Source organism: Bos mutus, chromosome 9 (genome assembly GCF_027580195.1).
Source record: "Bos mutus isolate GX-2022 chromosome 9, NWIPB_WYAK_1.1, whole genome shotgun sequence".
Classification (NCBI taxonomy): Eukaryota; Metazoa; Chordata; class Mammalia; order Artiodactyla; family Bovidae; genus Bos; species Bos mutus.
In genome coordinates this window covers 89112135-89138744 of record NC_091625.1, presented here as the reverse complement: position 1 = coordinate 89138744, position 26610 = coordinate 89112135, and the positions used below count along the sequence as shown (strand labels likewise).

The window sequence follows — 26610 nt, the reverse complement described above, 5'->3', positions numbered from 1 at the left end:
TGTGTGTTTAAAAGATGCCATAATTATTAGCTACGGCTCTAGCACAGGGCCTTATGGACAAGCACCCAGGCTCCTGTACAAGGTAAAAGCCTGTGCTCTGCAGCAAGCCGCGTATGGCTGTGGCAGCACCATCAAATTGTTGAATACATTGACTCATCCGTGCAGGCTGAAAATTATGCTTCTTAGCTTCCTGTGAACATGTTTCTTCATTTTTTATTTTTTTTAAAAAATTGTGTCTTAGGATCTGCTTCAAAACACAGATGCCCACAAAAGAGCATTCCATGAAATCTACCGGACCAGGTCTGTGAACGGGATCCCAGTGCCGCCTGATCAATTAGAGGACATGGCCGAGAGGTAAGAGAATGTCTAATTTTGAATGAAGTGTAGTTAAAAGGCTTGGTGGATGCTTTTTTTCCATGTCTTTTCTTTCTGAGTTAATTTTTTTTTTTTTTTTTTTGTACCTAGATGCTTGCATTTGGTACATAAAAACTGGGTTCCCATAGCATATGCTGAGAATGCCAACGTTCTAATACATGATTAGTTAAAAAGAGTAAACCAGCATGTACCCACAGCCTGAAAAATCACAGAAATGGTTTCTTCAGAGGCTGTATTTTTATTCAGTACTGTGAGGAACATTATGTAATATTGCAAAAACAGCTTCTAAAAGAAACAGATGAGAGCGATCTTGGCAGGAGAAAGAACTAAATCAAAGACTTCAATCAATCGTGATTTGCCTTTAAACCCAGAGCTAGAAACCAAACCAGCTTTCCTGAGAGTAATTGATCAGCCAGAGTTTAGAAGACCTTGTGCCTGCATTTTATTTAATACTGACGTGTAACAGGTTAAGTAAGCCCCATTCTGTTACTATTAGTTACATTCTGTAAATTCTCTGGTGTTTTGTTTCTAGGTTTCATTTTGTTTCCTCCACATCAGAGCTACACTTAATGAAAATGGAATTTCTAGAATTAAAGTACCGTCTGCTCTCACTGCTGGTTCTTGCAGAGTCAAAGCTGAAGTCTTGGATCATCAAGTATGGGGGGAGAGATTCAGTGGAGCTACTTCTGCAAAACTACATCGTAAGTCTCCCTGCGGCTCTGACAGAGGTCAGAGGTCCCCTGGGTTTAGTATCTAATACCTTCCAGTTTATTGGACATTGTTACTTTTATCTTGAATTTAAACCTTAAGTTACCAGTGTGTAAAATGGGTTTAGTGTAAATCTGTGAGCTTTTCACAGCAATCTGAAATATACACCTGTATTCTTTGGAGTATAAAATGTTTTGCAGCTTTAATCATGTTGAACCAATTTTGATGAGCTTTCTTGATTAAAAAAAGAAAGTTTTTGTATTGCATACAACTGATTGTGAGCTCACTACTGAAGCTGACTTAAAATACTTAAACATTTTAAGCTTTCTAAAATCCAATCATGAGTAGTTTAGGACAATTCTCAATTGTTCAGTGGGAACTAATTTTTTTTTTTTTAAGATTAGTTCAAGCATGCCTTGTTTATGGCCATGCTGTGAGTTTCATTACTTCCTGTGTGCGCCTAGGAAAAGTAAAATTTTGTCTGTGAGCCTGTAAGAACTTAATTTTTGAAGAGTATTTTCTACTTTGGGCTATCAGTATAGATAATCCTGTATGTACATAGACGAGTAGCCCTGCATTAATGAGGGAAGTAGGCCCTACTGTAGTTTCCATTTACATGTAATCAGAGAATTAGAATTATTAACAGGAGTTTATTTCTCTTCAAGATGCTCCTCAATTAATTAGCAACACAGATATGCTCACAAAATCAATAGAACATCTCAGTCCTTTGTTTCATTTGTATATATTTAGAAGTTCTAACCGATAAATTAATTCATTTAAAATATAAGCCCATTTCTAACCTGACTAGTCTCAGTGGTTCTGTTACCAACATGACTGAATATTTATTGAATCACATTTTTACTGAAGTATGCTAGAACCATAATATATTTTGCTACATTTTAATGTTATTTTCTACATGCTAAATGAATAACATGCATTTAAAAAATTTTAACAAGTTTGCAATAAAAATATTTCTCTAGATTTACTATAATTTTCTAGGAAACATTTGTCCAAAAATGTGAAATATGTGACAATATGTTGTTCCCTTATTCATTTTGAATGATTTTGGAAAGTAATGAGAAATCTGATTTTCTTTTTAACTTTGAGCATTTACATTAGTCCTACAAATATTAAATACAGATATACATGTATATTTTCTGGTTTAGTCATGTCAAATGATATACTCTGAGCTCAGTAGATAATTATTCAGGATCCATCTTTGTTCTCGCTATTTAAGGACAGCCGATTAGATTGAAATGCCTAATGAGACTGTTTCACCAGGTTAATGTTCCAACACAAAGATGTTAATAATTCTCTTTGAACTTCTCACATGAAGCATATGTAGCTAAAGAATTATGATTAATGATAAAAAATCAGTACTTTCTACCTACTTCATAAATAGACATTCACTGAGCTGATAATTTTAAACTGTTTTGTAATGTGACTCGCAAAATTATTTGTAAGATTGCTAATAATTCTATAAATATAGCGGGCTTTAATGAATACTTCCTGATATTCTTGTTCCCTGATGAAAGATATGTATTTATCACCTAAGCTATTCCAAAAGAGGTTTAAGATATTCATAGTTCAGTAGTTTTAATAATTAGAGGATGTTGGATATTTTCCACGTGCCAAGTGCTTTACATGTGTCATCTTCCATCTCAAAGATGACCCTATGGGCTCGGTGTTCTCACATTGTTTCATTGATGAAATGGGACTTTTGAATGTTCAAGTCTCATGCTCCAAGTGGCATAGTTAATAAAAAGTGGAATCTGGATTTGAATCCACATCTTTCTGCATCAAAAGCCTTTGTGTTTATGAATTTTATGAGAATTCCCAGGTGACACTAGTGGGAAAGAATGCGCCTGCCAATGCAAGAGACATCAGAGGTGTGGGTTCAAGCCCTGAGTCAGGAAGATCCCCTGGAGGAGGGCATGGCAACCCACTCTAGTATTCTTGCCCGGAGAATCCCACAGACAGAGGAGCCTGGTTGACTATAGTCCTTAGGGTCACAAAGAGTCAGACATGACTGAAGTGACTTAGCATGCACTGAACTTTACTTTCTAACAAATTGGCTGGGAAAAAAAATTTTTTTAAAAGCTGGAAAGTCCAAATAATTGAAATGATATTCTGTAGCTCAGTGAACTAAAGAATGTCATTCACATAAACATCAGTTCCATTTAACGTTGGTCTGTAATTGACAACATTTAACATTTCCATGCTGAAGCCTGTTAGTTACTCTTATACTATAATAGGCAGCATGGTATTGAGGCAGGGTGTGGTTGGATTCTTGGGGAGATTTTTGGGACACACTGGATTATTCAATGTGGCCACCAGTGACATAGGATTGTGTTGGATCAGGACTCAGCTCCTCACTACCTATGTGACCTTATACATAACTTAATGTCTAGAAGACATACTCTTTTCCAAAATTTTAACAATAACAAGAATTCTTCTAAGGAACAAAGACTGACACTTCATTTTTTCCCTTCTATCTCACACGCCACAGAGCTTCTCTCATTCTTCTGGAGTTTTCGGGAAAATCATTCTCTTTAGAAGAGACTGTTTCAAAGTGCATGAAGATTTAGAAAAAAAAAAACATAAAATCGGTTTCTTAAATATAATCCTTTACTTGGTTTCTAAAAAAACATTATTGTAATGAGCCATATGCCGCTACATCATCAAATAAGCAAAGTAATATTTGGGATATAAGATTTCCATAGTTATCTTTTCCTTCATCTGAATTCTCAATTCTATTCTATTTATCTGCAAGAAAAAAAGATACTTTTTTTAAGAGTTGGGAAACTAAAGAATGTGTTTCCTCCTTTAAAAAGTGCCTCTTTCAAGAGGCACTTAGGTACACAGCCCCTAAATGCTCAAAGAATTCTTAGAAAATATTAATACTTCACGAATGCTTGTTGACTAAATTAGGCCACAGGATCCTGGTAAGAGATTACATACTGTAATATAATAAGAAGATGATTGGTTTGGTTCGTGATGTCAGAACTGTTCATGACATAACTGTGTTACTTTACACACGCTCCAATTTTATACTGAAAGAAATGAGACAGTATTTCATTCTTTCACATAGAAGAAAAGCTCTTGGAAGTGTAGATAAAGTGAATGCAGCCTATGCAATATGAACATTTAGTCTAATATTTGTAATGATTTTATTAAAGTCAATAAGCAGTTCTAATGAAAGTACTTCTCACATCTCAGTTGATTTTTTAAAACCTTAAACTGTCTGGTTTAGCTCTCTTTGAGTGAAATTCATGAGCTTTGTAGTTATTATATTTCTCTTTTCATAGTAGAAATTTACTCCCTTCCAATTCTTTGAATTTTGCAGCATAAAGAAATAGCTTCCTTTTCTTGAAGTGCCATCAACTTTAAAAGTCCTTTGACCAACACAGCTTATTTGTTGAACTTGATTTCCAAATGTAAGCTGTATTAAAAAAAATAATAAACTAACCCCATCACTGGTATTTTAAACACACATTTGTGCTTAATTTGGCATTCTTCTGAAGACTTTGTCTAGATGGCTCACAGCGAAAAAGGGAGTTAGCAGTCCTCCTGCTGAAGTGATTCTAATAGACAAAGTAATTCATGTTACTAAGTGGAGTTACTCAGGACTCAGAAAGAAAGGGCAGAAGTAAGTGAAACAATTTTAAAACTAAAATAACAAATAAGGCTTCCTCCTCAAAAATTTATTATTTAGTTTTCCTCCTAGTTGTTCAGTAGCTAAGTCATGTCCAACTCTTTGCAACCCCATGGACTGCAGCATGCCAGGCTTCTCTGTCCTTCACTGTCTCCCAGAGCTTGCTTAAACTCATGTCCATTGAGTCGGTGATGCTATCTAACCATCTCATCCCCTGCTGCCCCCTTCTCCTCCTGCCTTCAGTCTTTCCCAGCATCAGGGTTTTTTCCCAGTTAATTGACTCTTCGCATCAGGTGGCTGAAGTGTTGGAGCTTCAACTTCAGCATCAGTCCTTCCAGTGAATATTCAGGGTTGATTTCCTTTAGGATTGACTGATGTGATCTCCTTGCAGTCCAAGGGATTCTCAAGAGTCTTTGAAAGCATTAATTTGTCACTGCTCAGCCTTCTTTATGGTCAAATTCTCACATCCGTACATGACTACTGGAAAGACTATAGCTTTGACCACATGACCTTTGTCAGCAAAGTGATGTCTTTGTCCTTAAGGAAAACTCAAAAGTACTTTAATGAATTTCTACATTTATAATATTCTTAAAACATTCTTCTCCCCACCCATACCAAAAATTAAACTGGAAATAACTTTTCTCTCTTATTCATTTATAATGAATTTGTAAATCACTCTAGCAAAAGCATGTGTATGTTTTACTGTCCGATGTAGGCACTGCTTTCCGTTTATTTGACACTTTGAGCAATTGTTTTCCCATTAGCTCCTTGAAATTGGGTCCAAACTAAATGGAGACTATTTTTTAAAACTTTGCTGAATATATTTGTTTCTTCAGTTTCTTACCAGGTCTTGAAAATTAGGTGTAATCATCCATGTTTGATGAAATCAGGACCTACTTATTTGTGAAATTATTCAAAGTTTAAATTCCATTAAATTACTCTTTCTCCATTTGGGGAGCAGGCAGAGGTTAAGGGAATAGGACATAAGGCTAAATAATGAGCTAACCAATTCTCAACAAAAACAAGAAAGCCTATTTCACTTATTGGGTAAGGTATTCATCAGGGAATCCCTCATTCCAGATAATTCGCAGCTTTATTCAATATACCCATGAAGAATAGTTACTATGTAGTAAATTCAAACATAAAATGGTATGAAATGTATTATATGTAACTTTTTAAATATAGTCGTGAAATGCTATAAATTTCTATGAATAAAATCTAGGGATGCCTATGAAATTGTTGTATGAATAGTTTTGCATCTGCTCACAAGCATTTTGCATCTTCACATTAAGCATTCATCAGCATCCTATTCAGAACTTCAGCTAGTTTTTGAAGACCAATTTTATATTCTATAGTAGTGACACAAAGTATTTTACTGAGTTTAAATCATAGGAACTAATTACACTATTAAAAGGAATTAAGAAGCCTTTGGTAATATGTTGTTATCTATAATTGCTTTAATTTTCTACTTTTAGAAAAGTAGGAATGATTTTTGAAACAGGAATTATTTCATATTTCCTGGAGTTAGCAATAATAAAAATCACCTGTGTGTCCTCCATTAGTCTCCATTTGCTTATAGTAACTCTAATGCATACGTAAATTGCATACAGATGTTTTAGATATAAGGGCTCCCTGGTAGCTCAGCAGTAAAGAATCCACCTGCAATGCAGGAGACGTGGGTTCAGTCCCTGGGTTGGGAACATCCTCAGAGAAGGAAATGGCAGTCCACTCCAGGATTCTTGACTGGAGAATCCCATGGACAGAGGAGCCTAGCGGGCTAGTCCACAGGGTTGCAAGAGTTGAACATGACTTAGCAACTAAACCACCACTGTATTAGATATAGATGTATCTTATCTTTAATTTTTCTGCTGAGGCTTCCCTGGTGGCTCAGAGGTCAAAAAGCATCTGCCTGCAATGCAGGAGACCCGGGTTTGATCCCTGGGTCGGGAAGATCCCCTGGAGAAGGATTAATAAAAATATGAGAAGATGGATAACATGGATAGGATGTATGATTATTTAGCAATTTTCTACTTGGAAGTATTTTTGTATTTACTTTTCAAGAAAGTGTGCCTTGTGCCAGTTATTTATACTCTGAGATACCTCAGAATCATCATCCACCAGAATTATTGTTCAAAGAGCAACAGAATCCCACAGCTAAGACCCAGTGGGACACTTTCAAATGTTGTTCCAAATTTAGTGCTTTCTAAATGTTAGCCCCACATACTCTGGAGAAGCTTCTGTCTCTTCTAAAAACAAACCCTTGGGTGGAGAAGAAGTGTACACTTTTTCTCAATCTCAATATTTTCTCAATCTAGGGGTGAATTAGAAGCAAAAGTGGGGAATAAAGTTATATTCTCAGGAATAATCAGGTTATTTATTTATGGCAGTTGAATTAAGTCGATGTTTTGAAGAAAAGTGAGGTTGGTAAATTTGGGTAACATAGCCACATACCTGCACTGCAGAAGACTGAATTTGGCATGTCTGCATAAGCCTATATTAGTTATCACCTAACCATTCCCTCTTTTTTCCAGTCTTTTATAGAAAATAGCAAGTTCTTTGAACAATATGAAGTGACATACCAGATCTTGAAACAGACAGCTGAGATGTATGTCAAAGCTGATGGTTCAGGTAAAACACAGAATTTGTTGTAGTATTGAATACAGTAGAATTAGAACCTACGTGTATCTGTACGATTAAACCAGTTTTTCTCTGCAGAATCGTTGTGTGACCATGCCATTGGCCTGAAAAGTCATATTGGATTCAGTTCCCTTGACTTTGTGTTATGCCTTTCCTGTGTGTGTGTGTGTGTGTGTGTGATTTTCTAAGAGAAAGGAAAATAAGTTTTCACTTTCTAAATTGTAATGGTCAAACCTATTTTAAATTCCAATTGTTAAAGGCAAAATTGGACCAACCTGAATATTATAATAAAATGAATGAAAACTTAAGTTTGTGGAAAGACACAATTGTAAAATATGTCTGTTTCATTTTGCAGATATATTTCTCATATTTGCTGAAAATGAACTATAGCATTTATGATTGTACTATATATGTGTCTATCTGAATGCATATAAAATGCAAACAAATCTATGCCATCTATTATTAATATATACCATTTATCAGAAATTTTAAATATTCATTGTCTTTAATTTTTATAAATATCTATGAATAAGATATAAGGTATCCCCAACATTAGCTGAATGTGATTCTAACATTACATCTGTTAAATTTAAAATCCTAAGAAGAATCATGAATGCCCTCCAAATAGACCCTAGAAAAAAGGTGTGGTGGATTTAAAATATAAAACAGGGATTATAACTTATCTGTTTCAGTGGAAGAAGCTGAGAATGTGATGAAATTCATGAATGAAACCACTGCCCAGTGGAGGAACCTCTCCGTGGAAGTCAGGAGTGTGCGAAGCATGCTAGAGGAAGTCATCGCCAACTGGGACCGATACGGCAATACCGTGGCTAGTCTTCAGGCTTGGCTCGAGGATGCTGAAAAAATGCTAAATCAGTCAGAACATGCCAAAAAGGTAAGACTGCTACTTACAACTAACAAGCACAGGCGAATTTGGAAATAGGTGACTTTCACAGCAAACTGCTCTAGGGAGTGTTGTGTGTTTGCATACATGTCACACAAATCCTGACTTTGCCTTAAACGCTGCACTTTCAGGTTAGTAAATTATTTTAGACCAAGAAATGTTCTGCTTTTAAAGCTTAACATTAAGACAGTATTGGACTTTTGCATTCAGAGAGCCGTAACTGATGGAGGGGCAGCCAAACCCAGTGGGCAGCAGAGGGCGCTATACGCACAATAAGGTCTATGACTTAAAGGGCGCAGCCTCTGGATTTCCTAATTTAAGAGAGGATGAAAACAACTTTGGGCTTCCCAGGAATTCACCTGCTAACGCAGGAGACGCAGGAGACCCGGGTTCGATCCCTGGGTCAGGAAGATCCTCTAGCGAAAGAAATGGCAACCCATTCCAGTATTCTTTCCTGGAAAATTCCATGGACAGAGGAGCCTGGTGGGCTACAGTCCATGGGGTCGGAAAGAGTTGGATAAGACTGAGCGACTGAATGCTGATCATTTAAAACAATTTTGGCTAACGTAGCCCTAAATCTGTGTGATGGCATTATACAGATTCAACAGATGGGTCACCACATGTTTGTCTCTCTGGAAGTTTGTTTTTGGATTTTATCAACTGTCATTCAAGGTCTTCTTCTGGGTAGGAGTGATTTTCTTTCCTCCAGTTACAGGTGTGTGCAAGAATTGCTGTCTTTAATATCACTTACATTAAAATATCACATGAAATGGACTGATTTCCGTATATATACTTCTCAATGGGAGTCTGGTATTTTCTCATGGAAAAACAACTTTTATGTAAAACATTAAAATGCCAGACCTCCATTGAGAGGTATAGCACTTATATTAGAATTACTGCTTGCCATTCAAGTTTGGTTCTTTGATTATTATGTTATACAAGCAGATGTATAATTTTTATATGTTTCCCATTCTATATTTCATATAGATTAAGTGCTTTCGTGTACCTGACCAACTGTAACCCACACAGATTTTGGCTTTTCTGATTAGACTGGCAGTGCCCTAGCAGATGTCATATGTGATAATTTCATCCAAGGGTGTTCTCACTGGTTTATGTAGGAAGTCCTCCCACACATGACTTGTGAAATCGATTTTGAATTATGGTGTTCTTGGTTTTCACCATGGTGCATATGTGTGTGTGTGCACACGCACACAATTTGAAATCCAGTGGAAGCTGCTCCATCGTCAAATGTGTAACCCTAAATAAGGAAGGATGTCATTATATTATGTATTCTTGGCCCAGATAATGACTTTTTAAAAATTTTCCTTGAAGAGTTTATCTTCATGATTGTTAATTATCTTCATGGACTGTATTCAGATTTTAAAATTTGATTTTAATATTAAAAGTAATCAGTAAAATCTTTCTTGAGAAAGATATATATATATATATTCCCTAAAGCTATATATTCCCTAAAATATTATACCTTTTATATGACTCTGGCACTGGTATTTACTAGCCTGAAGAATAGAGGCACAAGTCCCTTACATTCACAGAAATTCAGCTTTTTCATCTGCAAAATAGGAATAACAGAATGTGGTCATCATGTTGTTTTGTTTTCAGCAAAATATGTGGCACACATGTTCTTGTGAAAAGGCACAATTTCTAGTTCACATTTTTTAACTTTTTTGTTAAAAATTTCCGTTTTGAAAGAGAGTTAAAATTCACCTTAAAATTTGCACAAATTCTAGAACCAAGGGATTTCTCATGGTCTGGTTACTTTCATATCATCTACTAACCTTTGGTTTATGATTTACACGAGTGTGCATTGTTTCTTGTTTAGGATTTTTTCCGAAATTTGCCTCATTGGATACAGCAGCACACGGCCATGAATGATGCTGGCAATTTTTTAATCGAAACGTGTGATGAGATGGTTTCCCGTGATCTCAAACAGCAATTACTACTGCTAAATGGGCGATGGAGGGAGTTGTTTATGGAAGTCAAGCAAGTATGTTTTTCAAATATGTTTCTGCCTAGAACATGGATGGGTGTGTCATAAATGTCGTGATAAACAGTCTGTTTAGAGACTCTTTACTGTTATAGCATGGGCTTATTAAGGCAGAGTACAGATGTGTTTAGAACTGTTATGTTTCTATCTGGTCCTTTATTCTTTCCAATTTGTAATGAAGGAACATAACAGAAATGTATAGTTTGATTAAGGATTATATTGACATATGGAGCTTACTTACATGGAATGATTCATGCTTTAAATCATAATTCGTTGCTTCTAGGCTAGTTCCTTTCTTCTTTTCACAGTAATTTGACTAACTTCAAGTATATCTAAAATAAGAATCAGGAATCAGAGTCTTTCCTACCACCTAAAAATTCCAGATAGTATGTAGAAATGAAAGTTAAACAAGCTTCCTGAGTCTTGGCTTAATGGTTTTCTGTGTTGCCCCACTCCCTTTTCTGAACAGTATGCTCGAGCTGATGAGTTGGACAGAATGAAGAAAGAATACAACGATTGTGTTACTATCTTGTCTGATTTTGCAACTGAAGCCCATAGGAAACTTTCAGAGCCCTTAGAAGTCTCTTTTATGAATGTCAAGTTATTAATTCAAGACTTGGAGGTGAGCTGGTTTTCTGGAACATAAAGTGAAAAACCTATTCTATTGTGTAAAGAAAGATCAGTGAAGCTACTTAGGTCATTACAAGAACTGTTTCTGTGTCTCCTTGGCATCACTGTGACATGTATGCATATCCTGATTTCTGGTCTCATAAAAAAGCTATCTAAGTTTTTTAAGATGTGTATTGACCATAGAGTAACTTCAAAATAGTTTTTTAATAGAAATTTTCATTTTCTACAACTGAATTTTAGAGTACTAGGGAAAAACAGGTGTCTGGAGATACCTCTACGTAAATGCCTCCAACAATAAAGGATTTACTAAATGAATTGTGCTGTTTATATATTTTGAATACCCTGCAGCTCTCAGAAATGAAGCGGTGGAAGAATATTTAATGATCTGGAAAGACTTTTCCAATATATCATTAAGTAAGAAAAGCAAAACAAAGCGTCATCCTTTTTTGTAAAAATAAAAATAGGTGTAAATACACACAGGAAAAATATTAATTTTGTTTAAGTAATTTTAGCAGAGCCTTGTGGTGGTAGGGGTGTTGGCTCTGGTGTGAGAAGACTATTAAGTTTTCATTATTATCTCTAATTTATAAATTTTTGCAATGTTACTTATTTTAAAGAAGTAAGTTGTTTCATTTTTAAAATCAGAATTGCCCCAAATTGTTAACATGCATTTACCTGATATAATGTTTACAGATTACATTAATATGTATCTTGAAAGTGTAAAGATCACTTCTGCTTATCTTTATGTTAACCTAAGGATTTATGGTGATATTTAAGGAAATTTATTTGTTAAATTCTATTCATTTTATGTATTTTCTTATATTTATTTCTATTTATTTTCTTATATCAATATATCATATATTAGTAATGAAGGAAAGTAATCATTGGACTCTCCAGAAGATTATTACAAGTATAGAGTTTTATTCAGTACATATTGATCTGTATCCATTTGTCAAATCTTGAAATTAAGAGTAAATGCATCATGTGTTAACATAGCTGTTTCAATGATTCATGTAGGATATTGAACAGAGGGTGCCTGTGATGGATGCTCAGTATAAGATGATAACAAAGACAGCGCACCTCATTACCAAAGAGATCTCTCAAGAAGAAGCTAATGAAATGTTTTCAACCATGTCTGGGCTCAAAGAACAACTAACCAAGGTGGGAAAATATTTTTAAAGCATGAAACTCCATTCAGGACCAACATCACTTTCTGCTCGTCTTACTTTTCTGTCACTGCAGACAACTCATTCACTTGTTAGCAGATCCTGTGTTTATTTCTTATTGGGATTCTTCGTCTAGTAACTTTGTCGTGAGCTTTAAAAAATGAAACTATGGAGATGATAACTGAAGCCTTGCCTCTTTCATGTAGAAGTACTAGTACGTGTATTTTAATAGGAAGATAAGCCTCCTCTGGAAGATCAGAGGACCAGTGAGAAGTGATGAAATGGGACACAAGGGGAGAAGAAGAGGAGGAGGAAGACATCATATATTTAAGTGAGAAAGAATTCCAGCATCCTCTTGTATTGGGGTGTATTGATATTGGACATACTTACACGGTCTTTATTACACCATTTCTTTTCACTTGCACAGCCACAAAATAGTGAAATTCTTCCCTCTTCATCTCACAGAGTTCACTTTGGACTTAGGATACATACATTTATGCCACTTCTGTGCAGGAAACTCAAAGAATATGAAATGACCCATAAGTCATTTCTATTCTATTGAGGGGTTTTCCTTAACAGCTTTGAAAGTTTCATTAGGATTTTTATCTATCTGAAGTTGCATTTTATAAAGATGATATTGTTCTCAAAGTCCATTTAAACTGGGTAATTAATACCTGGTTTTTTCCTTAAAAAAAAAAAAAAGGAGTGATTATGTAAGTGAAGAGAAAATTTTGTAATGAAGAATTGGAAAACAAAGGGAAATAAGACAGAAAACCCTATTAATTAGAAAAGGAAATTTAGAAAGAGAAAGACCAATATGAAAATATGAAATCAACTGTGGAGAATTCATTTTAAAAAGGAATAAATGAGACAGGTAGAAATAGGAAGAATCAAGGCCATAGAAAGAAGAGAAAATTTTGTCAAACTGGTATATACTAGAATGGTAATTTTAAATCCTTTCAAATATTCAAGATTATTTATAAGGATTTGGTACAATTTGGAGTCAACATTATCAATTAGATAACCTTCAAGCAGCCTTTAGAGCTGTGTCTTGGGCTGGCACATCTCAGCCTAGCTTGGGTTTAGTGATTTAGGGCAACTTCTGAGAAAGCAAATTGCTCCTTTAGACACAGGTAAGTCATCACACTTTCTTAACTGCTGTTAGATATAGCATCTTGGTAAGATTCCTTTTGTGTCCTGAGAAGATTTAGAATGTATACCAATTATTACACATGTCAGCAGATTCTCTTTATTTTGTTCACTAATTTTAACAGAGTCCTGTGGCAACAGGACAGTGGCTTGCTTTCTATGAGTTTCTCCTTCATTTGGTATATCCAAGAGCATGAGAATAATTACAAGGTAAAGAAAAAAATAAATGATCTACTAACAGATACTTAATTTCCTTTCCTTGGTTTCCAAAAGCATTGGGTTGACCAAAAAGTCCATTCGGGTTTTTTCATACCACCTTAGGGAAAATGCAAATTGTATTTTGGTCAACCATAATACTTTGGGAGCAACTCTAAATAAAACGAGGGGGGCATGAAGTTCTTGCAAGATTGTATGAGTTCCTGGATTTCAACAAATATGACAAAGCAGACATTTGATGGAGATCATCTTCAGGAGCTCATCATGAAGATAAAGACAATGCAGGTGTATGAATTAATAACATTTTAAAAAAAGAGAAGTAACAGATGAGAGCTAGGCCAATTCAGATGAGGGAGAACCAGCCTGAGAACCTTTGTGAATAAATTTGTATATGACAGGAGTGCTTGGTGTGAGTGGGATATCACTGGGGAAAGAGAGGCTAAGCATGGAGCTTGAAGGAGGTTAGGAGAGGCACAGGACCTCCCTGGGAGGAACGCATCAACAATTTTGTAAGTTTGTCTAGAGTTAAGGGGTCAAGTAGTGGAGTTCTTAGAAATGAAGTTGGAAAGTCCAAGTCGGCTTAGATAATGGTCATTCACGACTGTCTTAGGTCAGATTTTGAGCCCAATGTGAAGATGGGTTGCAGAGTTCATAAAATGGAATTTGATGCCATCTGGCTCACTGACATAATTTACATAAGCAAGACCTATCCAAATGAGCAAATACATCCTATAGATGTATTTTCATGAGAAAGCTCCGTAGCATTTACTTGTCTCAGTGGTACAATAGTAGCGCTTTTTTTTACATCAAAATTTAACAATACACAGGAAATATCATTAAAGAGTATCTCCGGAGATCTGTAAGCACAAAACGACCTCATAATGAAGAAAACATTCCTGAGAGCTATGAATAGTGCCCTGAGCTTATGGTCTTTCATGGCCTTCGATGCAATTTGTGGCTTTGTTTTTTTAAAGGTCAAAGACTGTTACTCCCCACTCCTTTCTGAGTCTCAGCAGCTGTTGGTACCGTTGGAGGAATTAGAAAAGCAGATGACGGCCTTTTATGACTCACTTGGGAAAATCGATGAAATTATGACAGTTCTTGAACATGAGGCACAATCTAGTCCTCTTTTTAAACAGAAACATCAGGTAAGGAAATTTTTCTTTCAGGAGACCTAGTTAATTGAATGCATAGGTAGTAACACTGAGGTGCATATAATGATAGAAATTCAGTGATAAGAGAAGAAAACTTTTAATAGAATAGTACTGGCAACTCAAAACAAAATCGCATGGCCAAAGATGAAAAGCCTATGCACTATAGATAGAATAAAAAATGTTATATCTCTCTATATATTTATATATAGGTATATTTACATAGGGGCTTCCCTGGTGGCTCAGTGGTAAAGAATCCGTCTGCCAATGCAGAAGCCAAGGAGATGTGGGTTCGATCCCTGGGCTGGGAAGATCCCCTGGAGGAGGGCATGGCAACCCACTCCAGTATTCTTGCCTGGAGAATTCCATGTACAGAGGAGCCTGGCAGACTACAATCCATGGGTCACAGAGGGTCAGACATGACTGAAGCGACTTAGGCATACCTGCATATTTATGTAGATAAAAACTGTATAGATAAATTTTAAATTGTATATATTTAGGTATGTACAGAAATAAATAATTGCATTCCATTTCTGTCCAGTGTCTATCATCTGTCTTATGGGATCTTTTCACGGCTCTAGGATTAGACCGATCGACATGACCATAGCATTCTGGAAATGTATTTGGAGTGAGAATCGTTCTTCTTTGTCTCAGTTTTAGCAAGCAAATCTGTATGCAGAACAGCCTCCTACTGAGTGTGACAGTTAATTGGCTTATTTAGTTGGTTTATTATAAATGAACTTCAGCAACAGAGGGTGAAACTGATGGGCAAAAGGTTTGCCACTGTATTCATCAAAATAGACTCATGGAAGGCAGGCAGCATCACTTAGCAGAAGGAGCAGAGAACATCTGAAGTGAGTCAGACAGGTATTCAGATCTGATACAGCAAATTACAAAGCCTTGATTAGCTTTATTTTCTCACGTTGAAATGGGAGTGGTGGTACCTAAGTTGAGAACTTGCTGTAGAGATTACATTAAATATTCTGTAATAGGACTAACACATTAGGGCACATACTCTATAACTGGTAGCAATTAACATTATTAGTAGTAGTAATGATAAGTCACAGTGATGATGCCAATGCAGGAGATGCAAGAGATGTGGGTTCAATCCTTGGTCCAGGAAGATTCCCCTGGAGATGGAAATGGCAACCCATTCCAGTGTTCTTGCCTGGAAAGTTACATGGACAGAGAAGCCTGGTGGGCTGCATTCCATGGGGTTGCAGAGTCGGACACGACTGAGTGACTGAGCACACACGCAATGATTATACCACCAAACCCTATTCTAATGGGTTCTCATTGGTTAAAGATTGTCTTTCATTTTGAAATCATAGTGCCATTTCATGTGTTCCCAAATTGCTATATGTCTCCATCAAATAATCCTTTCACAATTAAAATTGTGTTTACTATTTTTAATGATAAAATATGAGTAAGATTTTTCTAGGGCTTGCCTGATAGCTCACTTGGTAAAGAATCCACCTGTAATGCAGGAGACCCCAGTTTGATTCCTGGGTCAGGAAGATCTGCTGGAGAAGGGACAGGCTACCCACTCTGGTATTCTTGGGCTTCCCTGGTGGCTCACCTAGTAAAGAATCTATCTGCAATGTGGGAGACCTGGGTTTGATCCCTGGGTTGGGAAGATCCCCTGGAGAAGGGAAAGGCTACCCACTCCAGTATTCTGGCCTGGAGAATTCCATTGACTGTATAGACTACGGGGTCACAAAGAGTCAAATACAACTGCTCAACTTTCACTTTCACTTCAAGATTTTTCTAACATATGTTACTCTCTTACTTCCTAAATGTTCAAAATGAACAAGTATATCCTTACTCTGTCTTCCCCAAATAAAACAGAAATCTTGCTCTTAATATTTGCATCTAAGTTACCCAAACTGGTATCCATATTACCAGTTTGAACTATTTCTTCAAAGTAATCAAGGATGCTGAAGTGCAAATGGTGTAGATTCAAGTCAAAAAAATGACTGCTTGCCATGGAGCTGAATAATTTCCATGCTGTCTAAGGCAGAAATTGCCAGGATCCCAGGATATAGTCAGGTGAAAAGGCCTATGAGTCACCATTGCTTCTCATCTGCAAATGTGTGACAACTGCCAAGTATTCCCAGGCCCACTAGTCTGCTGTCTTTTGTGTTAGAATCTGGGGTCCACTTGGTAGCTCAGTTGGTAAAGAATCCACCTGTAATGCAAGAATCTGCCTACAATGCAGGAGACCTGGGTTCGACCCCTGGGTTGAGAAGATGCCTTGGAGAAGGAAACAGCAACCCACTCCAGTATTCTTGCCTGGGAAATCCCATGGACAGAGGAGCCTGGTAGGCTACAGTCCATGCAAGAGTCAGACATAATTTAGCAACTAATCCACCAACCAACCTGGGGTCCACCATTTTATTAATGAGGTTGATAGTTTGTGGACCTTAAGAATTCAAATGTTGTATATTTTAGGATATACAAATTATATATACTGCTTCAACTAACTCTGTAAAGTATAATATGCACTGGTATTAAATTTATTGAGGCAGATTATAGCCTGATATGTAGATTGATTTCATTATTGTTTTGTATAATAAATTATGGACCTGTTGGTTGGTAGAAGGAAGGCATGCACCAGGCAGATAACAATTTTGATGCTCTGTCATCCTCTTGATATTAATAAGGTAGGCATGAAATGTAAAAGATTTAAGAAACCTCAGCGTGACATTTAAATGCCTTATATAAAAGGCACTGACTTCAGTGATTGCTTAAAATTGTGCTCTTCTGAAAAGCACCACCTCTCCATACTTTTGGTTTTACTTATTGCTGATTAAAAGCCTAAAAGCTATATAATGCTGTTAATGTTTTGTAATGGTTACTGTCATTCTTTCTTGCCCTTTTAAATACTATTGTTGTGAGTTCCCTTTTCTTGTAGGACCTGTTGGCTTGTCAAGAAAGCTGTAAGAAAGCCATGACTCAAATTGAGAAAGGCAGTCAGAGTGTTCAGAAGTTTGTGAACCTGAGCAACGTGTTAAAGCATTTTGACCAGACGAAGCTGCAGAGAAAGATTGCAGATACGCACGTTGCTTTTCAGGTAGGTTCACTGCCTGCCTTAGAGACGTGGATGAGGAAAATTCCAACATGACTTTAATTACCCCATTTCACGTCTTCACTCTTGACAAACAGCTCATCTACTGAGGTTGGAAACCAATCATTTTACTTCTTTCTCTGTTATTAATTAATATTTAGAAGGATTGATTATTCTCATCATAATGACATATATTCCCTCCAAGTGTTTTTTGAAAGAAACAGTATACTTTAACACATGACTTTTTCAACGACTAGAAATCAATATCCCATTATGATGATGATTATTTTTTAATCAAGAATATGGTAAAGAAAACTGGAGATTGGAAGAAACATGTGGAAACCAACAGCCGCTTGATGAAGAAGTTTGAGGAGTCTCGAGCCGAGTTGGAGAAGGTGCTCAGGGTCGCTCAGGAGGGCCTGGAGGAAAAGGGGGACCCGGAAGACCTGCTGAAGAGACACACCGTGAGTCCATCCCACGCGGGCCCTTGAGGACGTGAGGACATGAGCAGGCCATCTTGGATGAAAACTAAAAAGAGCGTAATGTTCTAATACAGAGAAGGAGAGAGAGACCGGAAGAGAGAGACAGCGAGAGAGGGAAGAAAAAGAAAATGGAGGGGGAGGAGGAGGAAGGGAAGAAGGAAGGGGAGAAAGGGAGGGTAGAGGGGAAATGAGCCAGGAGAAGGAACTTGTTAGATACGAGACCTGAAGAAATGACAGCAAAAAGAACCTCAGAAGCAGTTGATAAGCTGCCCTATAATTGGCCATTCTTGAGCCCCTGGAGTAGCAGATAACCATGGGAGAGATAATTCAGACTCTCCAAACTACTAATTCATTATTTAGCTGAAACACTCTTTCATGACCAACATATGCTTTCTAAGAAAGAAGTTTAGGGGGATGGCTAAGTCTTTGTGCTTATATCATAATTCTGCCATCTCACACATGGAATAGGTACCATGTCACTTGAAGTTTGATAGCTGATCTACAACTTGAGCCTGTATTGTGAAGCCATCTCCCTGTTAATCATACTCATTTAAATTATATCAGTATTGAGAATATGAGTAATCTCTTAAATGGTGTATGGAGATGATTCCCTCTCACAATATATACTTTTTTCCTGAAATTTCAGTGGATATTTATGCAAGCCACACTCTCAAATGATGAATGCAATGCATTTGTGATGCAGCTGATGGATTTAGGTTTGATGTCTATGACCATCCAACATCTCATTCAAATTTATACACCCCTACTTTGCTGTTCTTTCTTTTGAATCACTGCAGCTTCCCAGCATACATAATCCTAAGACTTTATGAGACTTAGCCATGTATATTGGTGCAGGTGTTGTATTCATCTGCCCAGGCTACCATAAAAAAATAAATAAATAAAGACAGGTTGAGTGGCTTAAGCAATAGGAATTTATTTTCTTAGTTCTGAAAACTAAGTCTGAGATAAGGGTAGTAACCTGGCTGGGTTCTGGCGAGGACTCTTCCTGATATGCAGTTGGTTACCTCACTGTGTCCTCACATGGCAGAGATAGGTAAAGGGGAAGATCTTCAATGTCTCACCTTGAAAAAGGGCACTGATTCCTTCATGAGAGGCCCACCCTCAGATATCATCACACCGCAGGTTAGGGCTTCAACATATGACTTTGATGGGATGGGACGGTGAAGAGGGGGCAACACAATTCAGTCCACAGTTTGTGTGCTTGATGTGAATGCAGAAATGGCTCATAATGAACCAGCAAGGCCTGGAACACACTGCAGTGAGGGAGTGAGGGATTGTGAGGTTTAGCCCTGGCTTCCACTCCGCTCTTCTGACTTTTACCAAAGAGGAACTAAAACTCTGTCCCTGTGGGATCAAGTTTTTAGGATCTCCCATTGACTTTCTAGAATATTCTATCAAATTTAAAAACTGGAAAGACTTTTTTCTAAAAAATAAAAAAGTCCTAGTTGAATTTCAGATTCAATGGCTTCTGATTCATCACTGTGGATAATTTTAGTCTGTTCCTGAAAACAAAATGGTAGTCACCCAGAAGGTTTGAAGAGGGCAGCAGCTGGCTAACAGGCTTGTTTAGAAGCGTGACTACTTCACTGGTGTCTGATGCTGCCTTTTATTCTGCCTGACACTCATGACCACTCTGCCCCTTCTCCATGCCAGGAGTTTTTCAGTCAGCTGGACCAGAGGGTGCTCAATGCTTTCCTGAAAGCGTGTGACGAGCTCACTGACATTCTGCCTGAGCAGGAGCAGCGGGGCCTGCAGGAAGCCGTCAGAAAGCTCCACAAACAGTGGAAGGTGAGTTGGGACCACACGGGAAGGTCGTGTATCATGGACGAGGGAAGAGAACATGAGGGCGTGAGGGTTCAATGGTCAGAGAAATTTAGAAACCAGGGAAAGTTATCATAGCTTTTAATACCTTTCCCATTGAAAAAGCTGAGCTTGAATAAAACAGGAATATGATAGAATTTTGCTTTTCCTGTTTTCTTAAAGATTTTTTTTAAATTTTCTTTTGTCTCTGCTTTTAAAAAATTTTTTAATATAAATGTATTTATTTTAATTGGAGGCTAATTACTTTACAATATTGTATTGGTTTTGCCATACATCGACATGAATCCACCATGGGTGTACACGCGTTCCCCATCCTGAACCCTCTCCGCCACCTCCCTCCCCATACCATCCCTCTGGGTCATCCCAGTGCACCAGCCCCAAGCATCCTGTATCATGCATCAAACCTAGACTGGCGATTCGTTTCACATATGATAACATATATGTTTCAATGCCATTCTCCCAAATCATCCCACCCTCACCCTTTCCCACAGAGTGCAAAAGACTGTTCTATACATGTGTGTCTCTTTTGCTGTCTCGCATACAGGGTTATCATTACCATCTTTCTAAATTCCATATATATGCATTAGTATACCGTATTGGTGTTTTTCTTTCTGGCTTACTTCACTCTGTATAATAGGCTCCAGTTTCATCCACCTCATTAGAACTGATTCAAATGTATTCTTTTTAATGGCTGAGTAATACTCCATTGTGTATATGTACCACAGCTTTAAAGATTTTTTTTAAATTTACTTTACGTGTGGTTGCACTGGATCTTCTTTGCTGCATGTGGGCTTTCCCAAGTTGCGGTGAGCAGGCGCTACTCTCTAGTTGGCAGTGCACTCACTTCTCACTGCAGCGGCTTCTCTTGTTGAAGTGCTCAGGCACTAGGGCCCTCTGGCTCAGTAATTGTGGCACACGAGCTTATTGCCTAGTGACACAGGGGATCCTCTGGACCAGGGCTTGAACCCATATCCCCTGCATTGGCAGGCAAAGTCTTTAACCACTGGAGCACCACGGAAGTCCCGCTTTTCCTATTTTTAAGTATTATCAATGTCATTATATTACATAAGAGTATGCTTTCTTTTCCTGATTATTTTTGGGGATGGGAACATCAAGGCATTTAACTTTTTTAGCGACATTTCATAAACTCTTCCCATCTTAGTTATGTTAGATACACTATTGAAATGACAAGAAATGTTTCTTACAATTTCAGTAGCATGGTGTATGAAGTACATCATACATATATGAAATATATATTCTGTATTCATATTTCATATGAAAACATCATATATATACATTATGTATGAAAGTGTGAAAGTGTTTAGTTGCTCACTCGTGTCTGACTCTTGTGACCTCATGGACTGTAGCCCACCAGGCTCCTCTGTCCATGGAATTCTCCAGGCAAGAATACTGGAATGGGTAGTCACTTCCTTCTCCAGGGGATCTTCCTGAGCCAGGGATAGAACCCAGGTCTCCTGCATTGCAGGCAGATTCTTTACCATCTGAGCCACCAGTGAAGTCCTATATATTATATATATTTGTATATAAAGTCTGCAATTATGTACTATATATAGATAGGTATATACATATATGGTCATGTATGGATGTGAGAGTTGGACTGTGGAGAAGGCTGAGCACCGAAGAATTGATGCTTTTGAACTGTGGTGTTGGAGAAGACTCTTGAGAGTCCCTTGGACTGCAAGGAGATCCAACCAGTCCATTCTGAAGGAGATCAGCCCTGGGATTTCTTTGGAAGGAATGATGCTAAAGCTGAAACTCCAGTACTTTGGCCACCTCATGCAAAGAGTTGACTCATTGGAAAAGACCCTGATGCTGGGAGGGATTGGGGGCAAGAGGAGAAGGGGACGACAGAGGATGAGATGGCTGGATGGCATCACTGACTCGATGGACGTGAGTCTGAGTGAACTCCGGGAGTTGGTGATGGACAGGGAGGCCTGGCGTGCTGCGATTCATGGGGTCGCAAAGAGTCGGACACGACTGAGCGACTGATCTGATCTGATCTGATATATACATATAGATGTGTGTGTGTGTATATATATACACACACGTATATGTTGGAGGTGTTCAAGGATTTTGCCATCTGGTTTAGTTTTTTATTATCTGAAACATATAAATGAAAACAATTTATTGGTTAAGGATTCAGTGATGAACAAACCATAATCCTTTCCCCCAGAGAGCTTAGAGTCCAGTAAGGAAGATAATTAGTTGCAAAATAATAAAAGTACAATATATAATAAGTTCCAAAAAGTGTAAGTAATACATTGAGGAAAGCTTTGAAAGAGAGAAGTGGACCACTTGGACAGCAGACAAGAATAAGGCAGGTAATTAGTTTTGAGCTAGGGCCTTAAAAAGCGGCAGAGATCTGGGGGCAGCAGGGAGGAAGAAAGCAAGCTGGAGGGTGTGCCAGGGGCACGCGGGTTCCACTGGGCTCAGTGTGACTGGAGCGTCTTGCGTGGGCTTGTCGCGTGGAAGCCGACTTCAGAATCTGCACGTCAGGGGAAGCAGCTGTAGGTGACGGGACCCTTTGAAGGTGTCATCCTTGGGGCAGACTGGAGGAAGCTATGCTAGCAGCAGACTCACAAGTGATGCTCTAAGGAAATACTGAGTGGTGAATTTCATATGTGTTAGCTGAAGGAGTCATGAGATCTAGACTGGATCACTCTCCATCAGGTTGTGTCACTTTCTGGATTTTGTTTTCTAACCTCAGTAACATAGGCTAAAAATTTCAGCCCTTTGCATAAGAAAAACACAATTAAAGAAATACCTTTTAAAATAGATAACCAACAAGAACCTTCTATATAGTACAAGGAACTATAATCAATACTTTGTACTAACCCATAAGGGAAATAATCTGAACATATATATATGTGTATATATTTATATATATATATGTATTATAATTGAATCACTTTGCTGTACACCTGACATTGTAAATCAGTTCAGTTCAGTTCAGTCGCTCAGTCGTGTCCGACTCTTTGCGACCCCTTGAATCGCAGCACGCCAGGCCTCCCTGTCCATCACCAACTCCCGGAGTTCACTCAGACTCATGTCCATCAAGTCAATGATGCCATCCAGCCATCTCATCCTCTGTCGTCCCCTTGTCCTCCTGCCCCCAATCCCTCCCAGCATCAGAGTCTTTTCCAATGAGTCAACTCTTCGCATGAGGTGGCCAAAGTACTGGAGTTTCAGCTTTAGCATCATTCCTTCCAAAGAAATCCCAGGGCTGATCTCCTTCAGAATGGACTGGTTGGATCTCCTTGCAATCCAAAGGACTGTCAAGAGTCTTTTCCAACACCACAGTTCAAAAGCATCAATTCTTTGGTGCTCAGCCTTCTTCATATTTCAACTCTCACATCCATACATGACCACAGGAAAAAACCATAGCCTTGACTAGATGGACCTTTGTTGGCAAAGTAATGTCTCTGCTTTTGAATATGCTATCTAGTTTGGTCATAACTTTCCATCCAAGGAGTAAGCGTCTTTTAATTTCATGGCTGCAGTCACCATCTGCAGTGATTTTGGAGCCCCAGAAAATAAAGTCTGACACTGTTTCCATTGTTTCCCCATATATTTCCCATGAAGTAAATCAGTTATGCTTCAATAAAAATAAAAAAGAAATAAATACCTTTTTACTTGCTAAATTTGAATTTTTTAAAATAGATGCTTACAGAAATCCAAGCTTTTAAAGATGTCTTTGAGGTTTAACATTATCAAAAATGTACTGTGGAACAGAGACTATAATTGAAGGCTGTATTTTATTTTACATAGACACACACACACATACATTCAACTCTCTGAGATATAATCTGTCCTAGTCTTACCAAAGCCTTAACTCATTTCTCTCATCAGTTATTTCAGTGTTTTATGTTAATCTTTTAAATGCCATAGGAGACAAGTAGGCTAAAAATAAATTGTACAACTAAAGGGAATGATGAAGCTTATACTTGTATTAAAGAAGAATGTAAAACATTTCCCATTGTCAGGGTGCCATTGTTCGTGTGCTGGCTGGCTTGTGTTTTCTTAGTGTATGCTCCACGGAAAAGAGGAGATGATAGGTGGTCAGAGCCGTGGGCTGCTTAATCCTAGCTTTTTCACTAATAAGGTTTCCTTGCGCACCCCCTCAACCCCTGTGTAGTGAACATAATATCTGTCCTTCCTACCACATAGGGCTGTTGACAAAATTTAAAAGGACACATGCCAGGGAGAGGGAATATGGAATCAGTATGTGATTTAGAATCAAATCCAGCTTTTCTACTTAACCTTGAGCCTCAAGGGTCTGATCTTTAAAATAGGAATATTAATACCATATAGGGCTATTAAAGTTAAATAGGATAATCACTGTGGAAACACCCAACTCACAGCAGGCTGAAAAGCTTGGCTGTGGTCCTGGTACTTGGAAAAGTACAAAGCACAGAGTCTCAATGCTGATGATAAGGGATTAAGTCACATTTGTGCTAAGCTATCCAGGTGTCTCAGTGGTTAAGGATATGCCTGCCAATGAAGGAAAGGTCAGAGAGACAGGTTCAATCCCTGGGTTGGGAAGATCCCCTGGAAGAGGAACTATCTCATATTTTCTGCCACTTCAGTGGGAAAGGTACATGATCAGGAATGGTATCCTATTTTCCGGATTCTTCCTATGGCATGCAGGATCTTCAAGCAGAGGCTCCATATCATTTGCTTCATCTGAAGATTGAGGTGGAGAAGAACAGGTTCTTAGCTTCTGTGGAAGAGTGCAGAGCTGAGCTGGACCGAGAGACCAAGCTGGTGCCCCAGGAAGGCAGCGAAAAAATCATCAAAGAGCACAGGGTATGTCCCAGGGAGTCCCGGTGTCCCTTCAAGTATATCACTGATGCTTCCATTTGGGTCTGAAAACACTCAGTAGCGTATATACTTTATACTGCTAGACTAGATGGGAATCAGCCATGAAAATATGGCAGTATTGTGTGGATTCTCACAGAGATCATATAAATGTTTATTGCTCACTAGATCTTCTTCAGTGACAAGGGCCCTCACCATCTCTGTGAGAAAAGGTTACAGCTCATTGAAGAACTGTGTCTGAAACTTCCAGTCCGGGATGCAGTCCGGAACACACCTGAGACCTGTCACGTGACCCTCAAGGAGCTCAGAGCTGCTATTGACCGCACCTACGTGAAGCTGGTGGGAGACCCAGACAAGTGGAAGGATTACACGAGCAGGTAGTTGTGGGTGGCTCCCCCGAAGGACGTGGTCTTTCATAATTATTTTAATTCCGACATCGTTGCAAAACAAGTCATGAAATATGTTTCGTCTTATGCAATGAAGAAAATCAGATGGTATGGATTGTGTACATGCTCTTGTACAAAAATGCTTCATTGAATTTAAAGAACGAGTTGCAGTTAGAAAACTGAAACGGGGCTTCCCTGGTCACTCAGCTGGCAAAGAATCTGCCTGCAATGCAGGAGACCCCATTTTGATTCCTGAGTCAGGAAGTTCCCCTGGAGAAGGGATAGGCTACCCACTCCAGTATTCTTGGGCTTCCCTTGTGGTTCCGCTGGTAGAGAATCCACCTGCAATGTGGGAGACCTGGGTTCGATCCCTGGGTTGGGAAGATCCCCTGGAGAAGGGAACGGCTACCCACTCCAGTATTCTGGCCTGGAGAATTCCATGGACTATACAGTCCATGGGGTTGTAAAGAGTCAGACACGACTGACTTTCCCTTTCCCTTTCAGTCAGAAACAAGAGTGAAACACATTACTTCCAGGTGACCCAGATGTTGTCTCTTTGAATCAGAATTAGGCAATCTCTTTCACTCTCATTTCCTCATGTCCCCGCCAAAGGGACTTCTGCCTCTTTGGGTTTCTGTCTCTAGTGGAGACACATGAGGACAGACTTCAGGTGTACCTTCCTCACTTCCATGTGCCCAGACTCTGAGATGCATTTTCCTCCACCGCTGAGCTCCATCTGCTCTGCTTCCCCTTTGGTTCAAGTGACTGAGCCCAGGGGTAGCCTCTCCTGCCTTGAGCTTCATGTGGCAGGAACCATTGCCAGGAAATTTGTTAATCAGTTTGCTAATGAGTTGAAAGAAATGTGTTAACCCATTTTCTCATCAGTTGATTATCAAATGTCCATGCATAAACTCAAAATAGAAAATGTATTCTAACCCTGGGGATATTTTCTCCCTTTAATAAGAAAATATCTGTTATTTCAGAATTTCTGAGTTCTCCTCTTGGATATCTGCAAAGGAGACCCAGTTAAAGGGGATTAAGAATGAGACCATTGATACTGCTAATCAAGGAGAAGTTAAACGTGCTCTGGAGGTAAGTTCTGGGCCACTTTTTTTGTTACTAGAAAATAACTATTAATAAAAAAAAATAATGGCAACAGTCCAACTGATGTCTTGTTTTCTTTCTATAAAACGATTGACTTCCTGAAAATTGTCTTAAAATAAGTCTCCCCCTGTTACTGTGGAGAGCTGTAGGTAGGGGTGTTCTCTATGGAATCATTGTTAGCTCTGAGATTTAGTCATGCTCAGTGGTGCTTCTAATGCCTCTTTAGCTAATGGGGAATCTTGCAAGGAAAATTGTATGCGTGGGCATACAACACAGTGGAGATCAAGAACAGTC

The 26610-nt window shown here is 38.3% G+C and overlaps 1 protein-coding gene across 1 annotated transcript in view; it reads left to right on the top strand.

Annotated features, from left to right (window-relative positions):
* The window catches only part of SYNE1 (spectrin repeat containing nuclear envelope protein 1), a 501407-nt gene that overhangs the window by 156787 nt on the left and 318010 nt on the right, over nucleotides 1–26610 (top strand). Inside the window, 14 exon segments of the mRNA XM_070376885.1 lie at nucleotides 242–354; nucleotides 908–1076; nucleotides 7270–7366; nucleotides 8068–8270; nucleotides 10120–10284; nucleotides 10754–10906; nucleotides 11932–12075; nucleotides 14420–14593; nucleotides 17511–17669; nucleotides 17963–18127; nucleotides 19820–19954; nucleotides 24656–24814; nucleotides 24995–25203; nucleotides 26196–26304. Coding sequence (XP_070232986.1) covers nucleotides 242–354; nucleotides 908–1076; nucleotides 7270–7366; nucleotides 8068–8270; nucleotides 10120–10284; nucleotides 10754–10906; nucleotides 11932–12075; nucleotides 14420–14593; nucleotides 17511–17669; nucleotides 17963–18127; nucleotides 19820–19954; nucleotides 24656–24814; nucleotides 24995–25203; nucleotides 26196–26304 — 2154 coding nt within the window.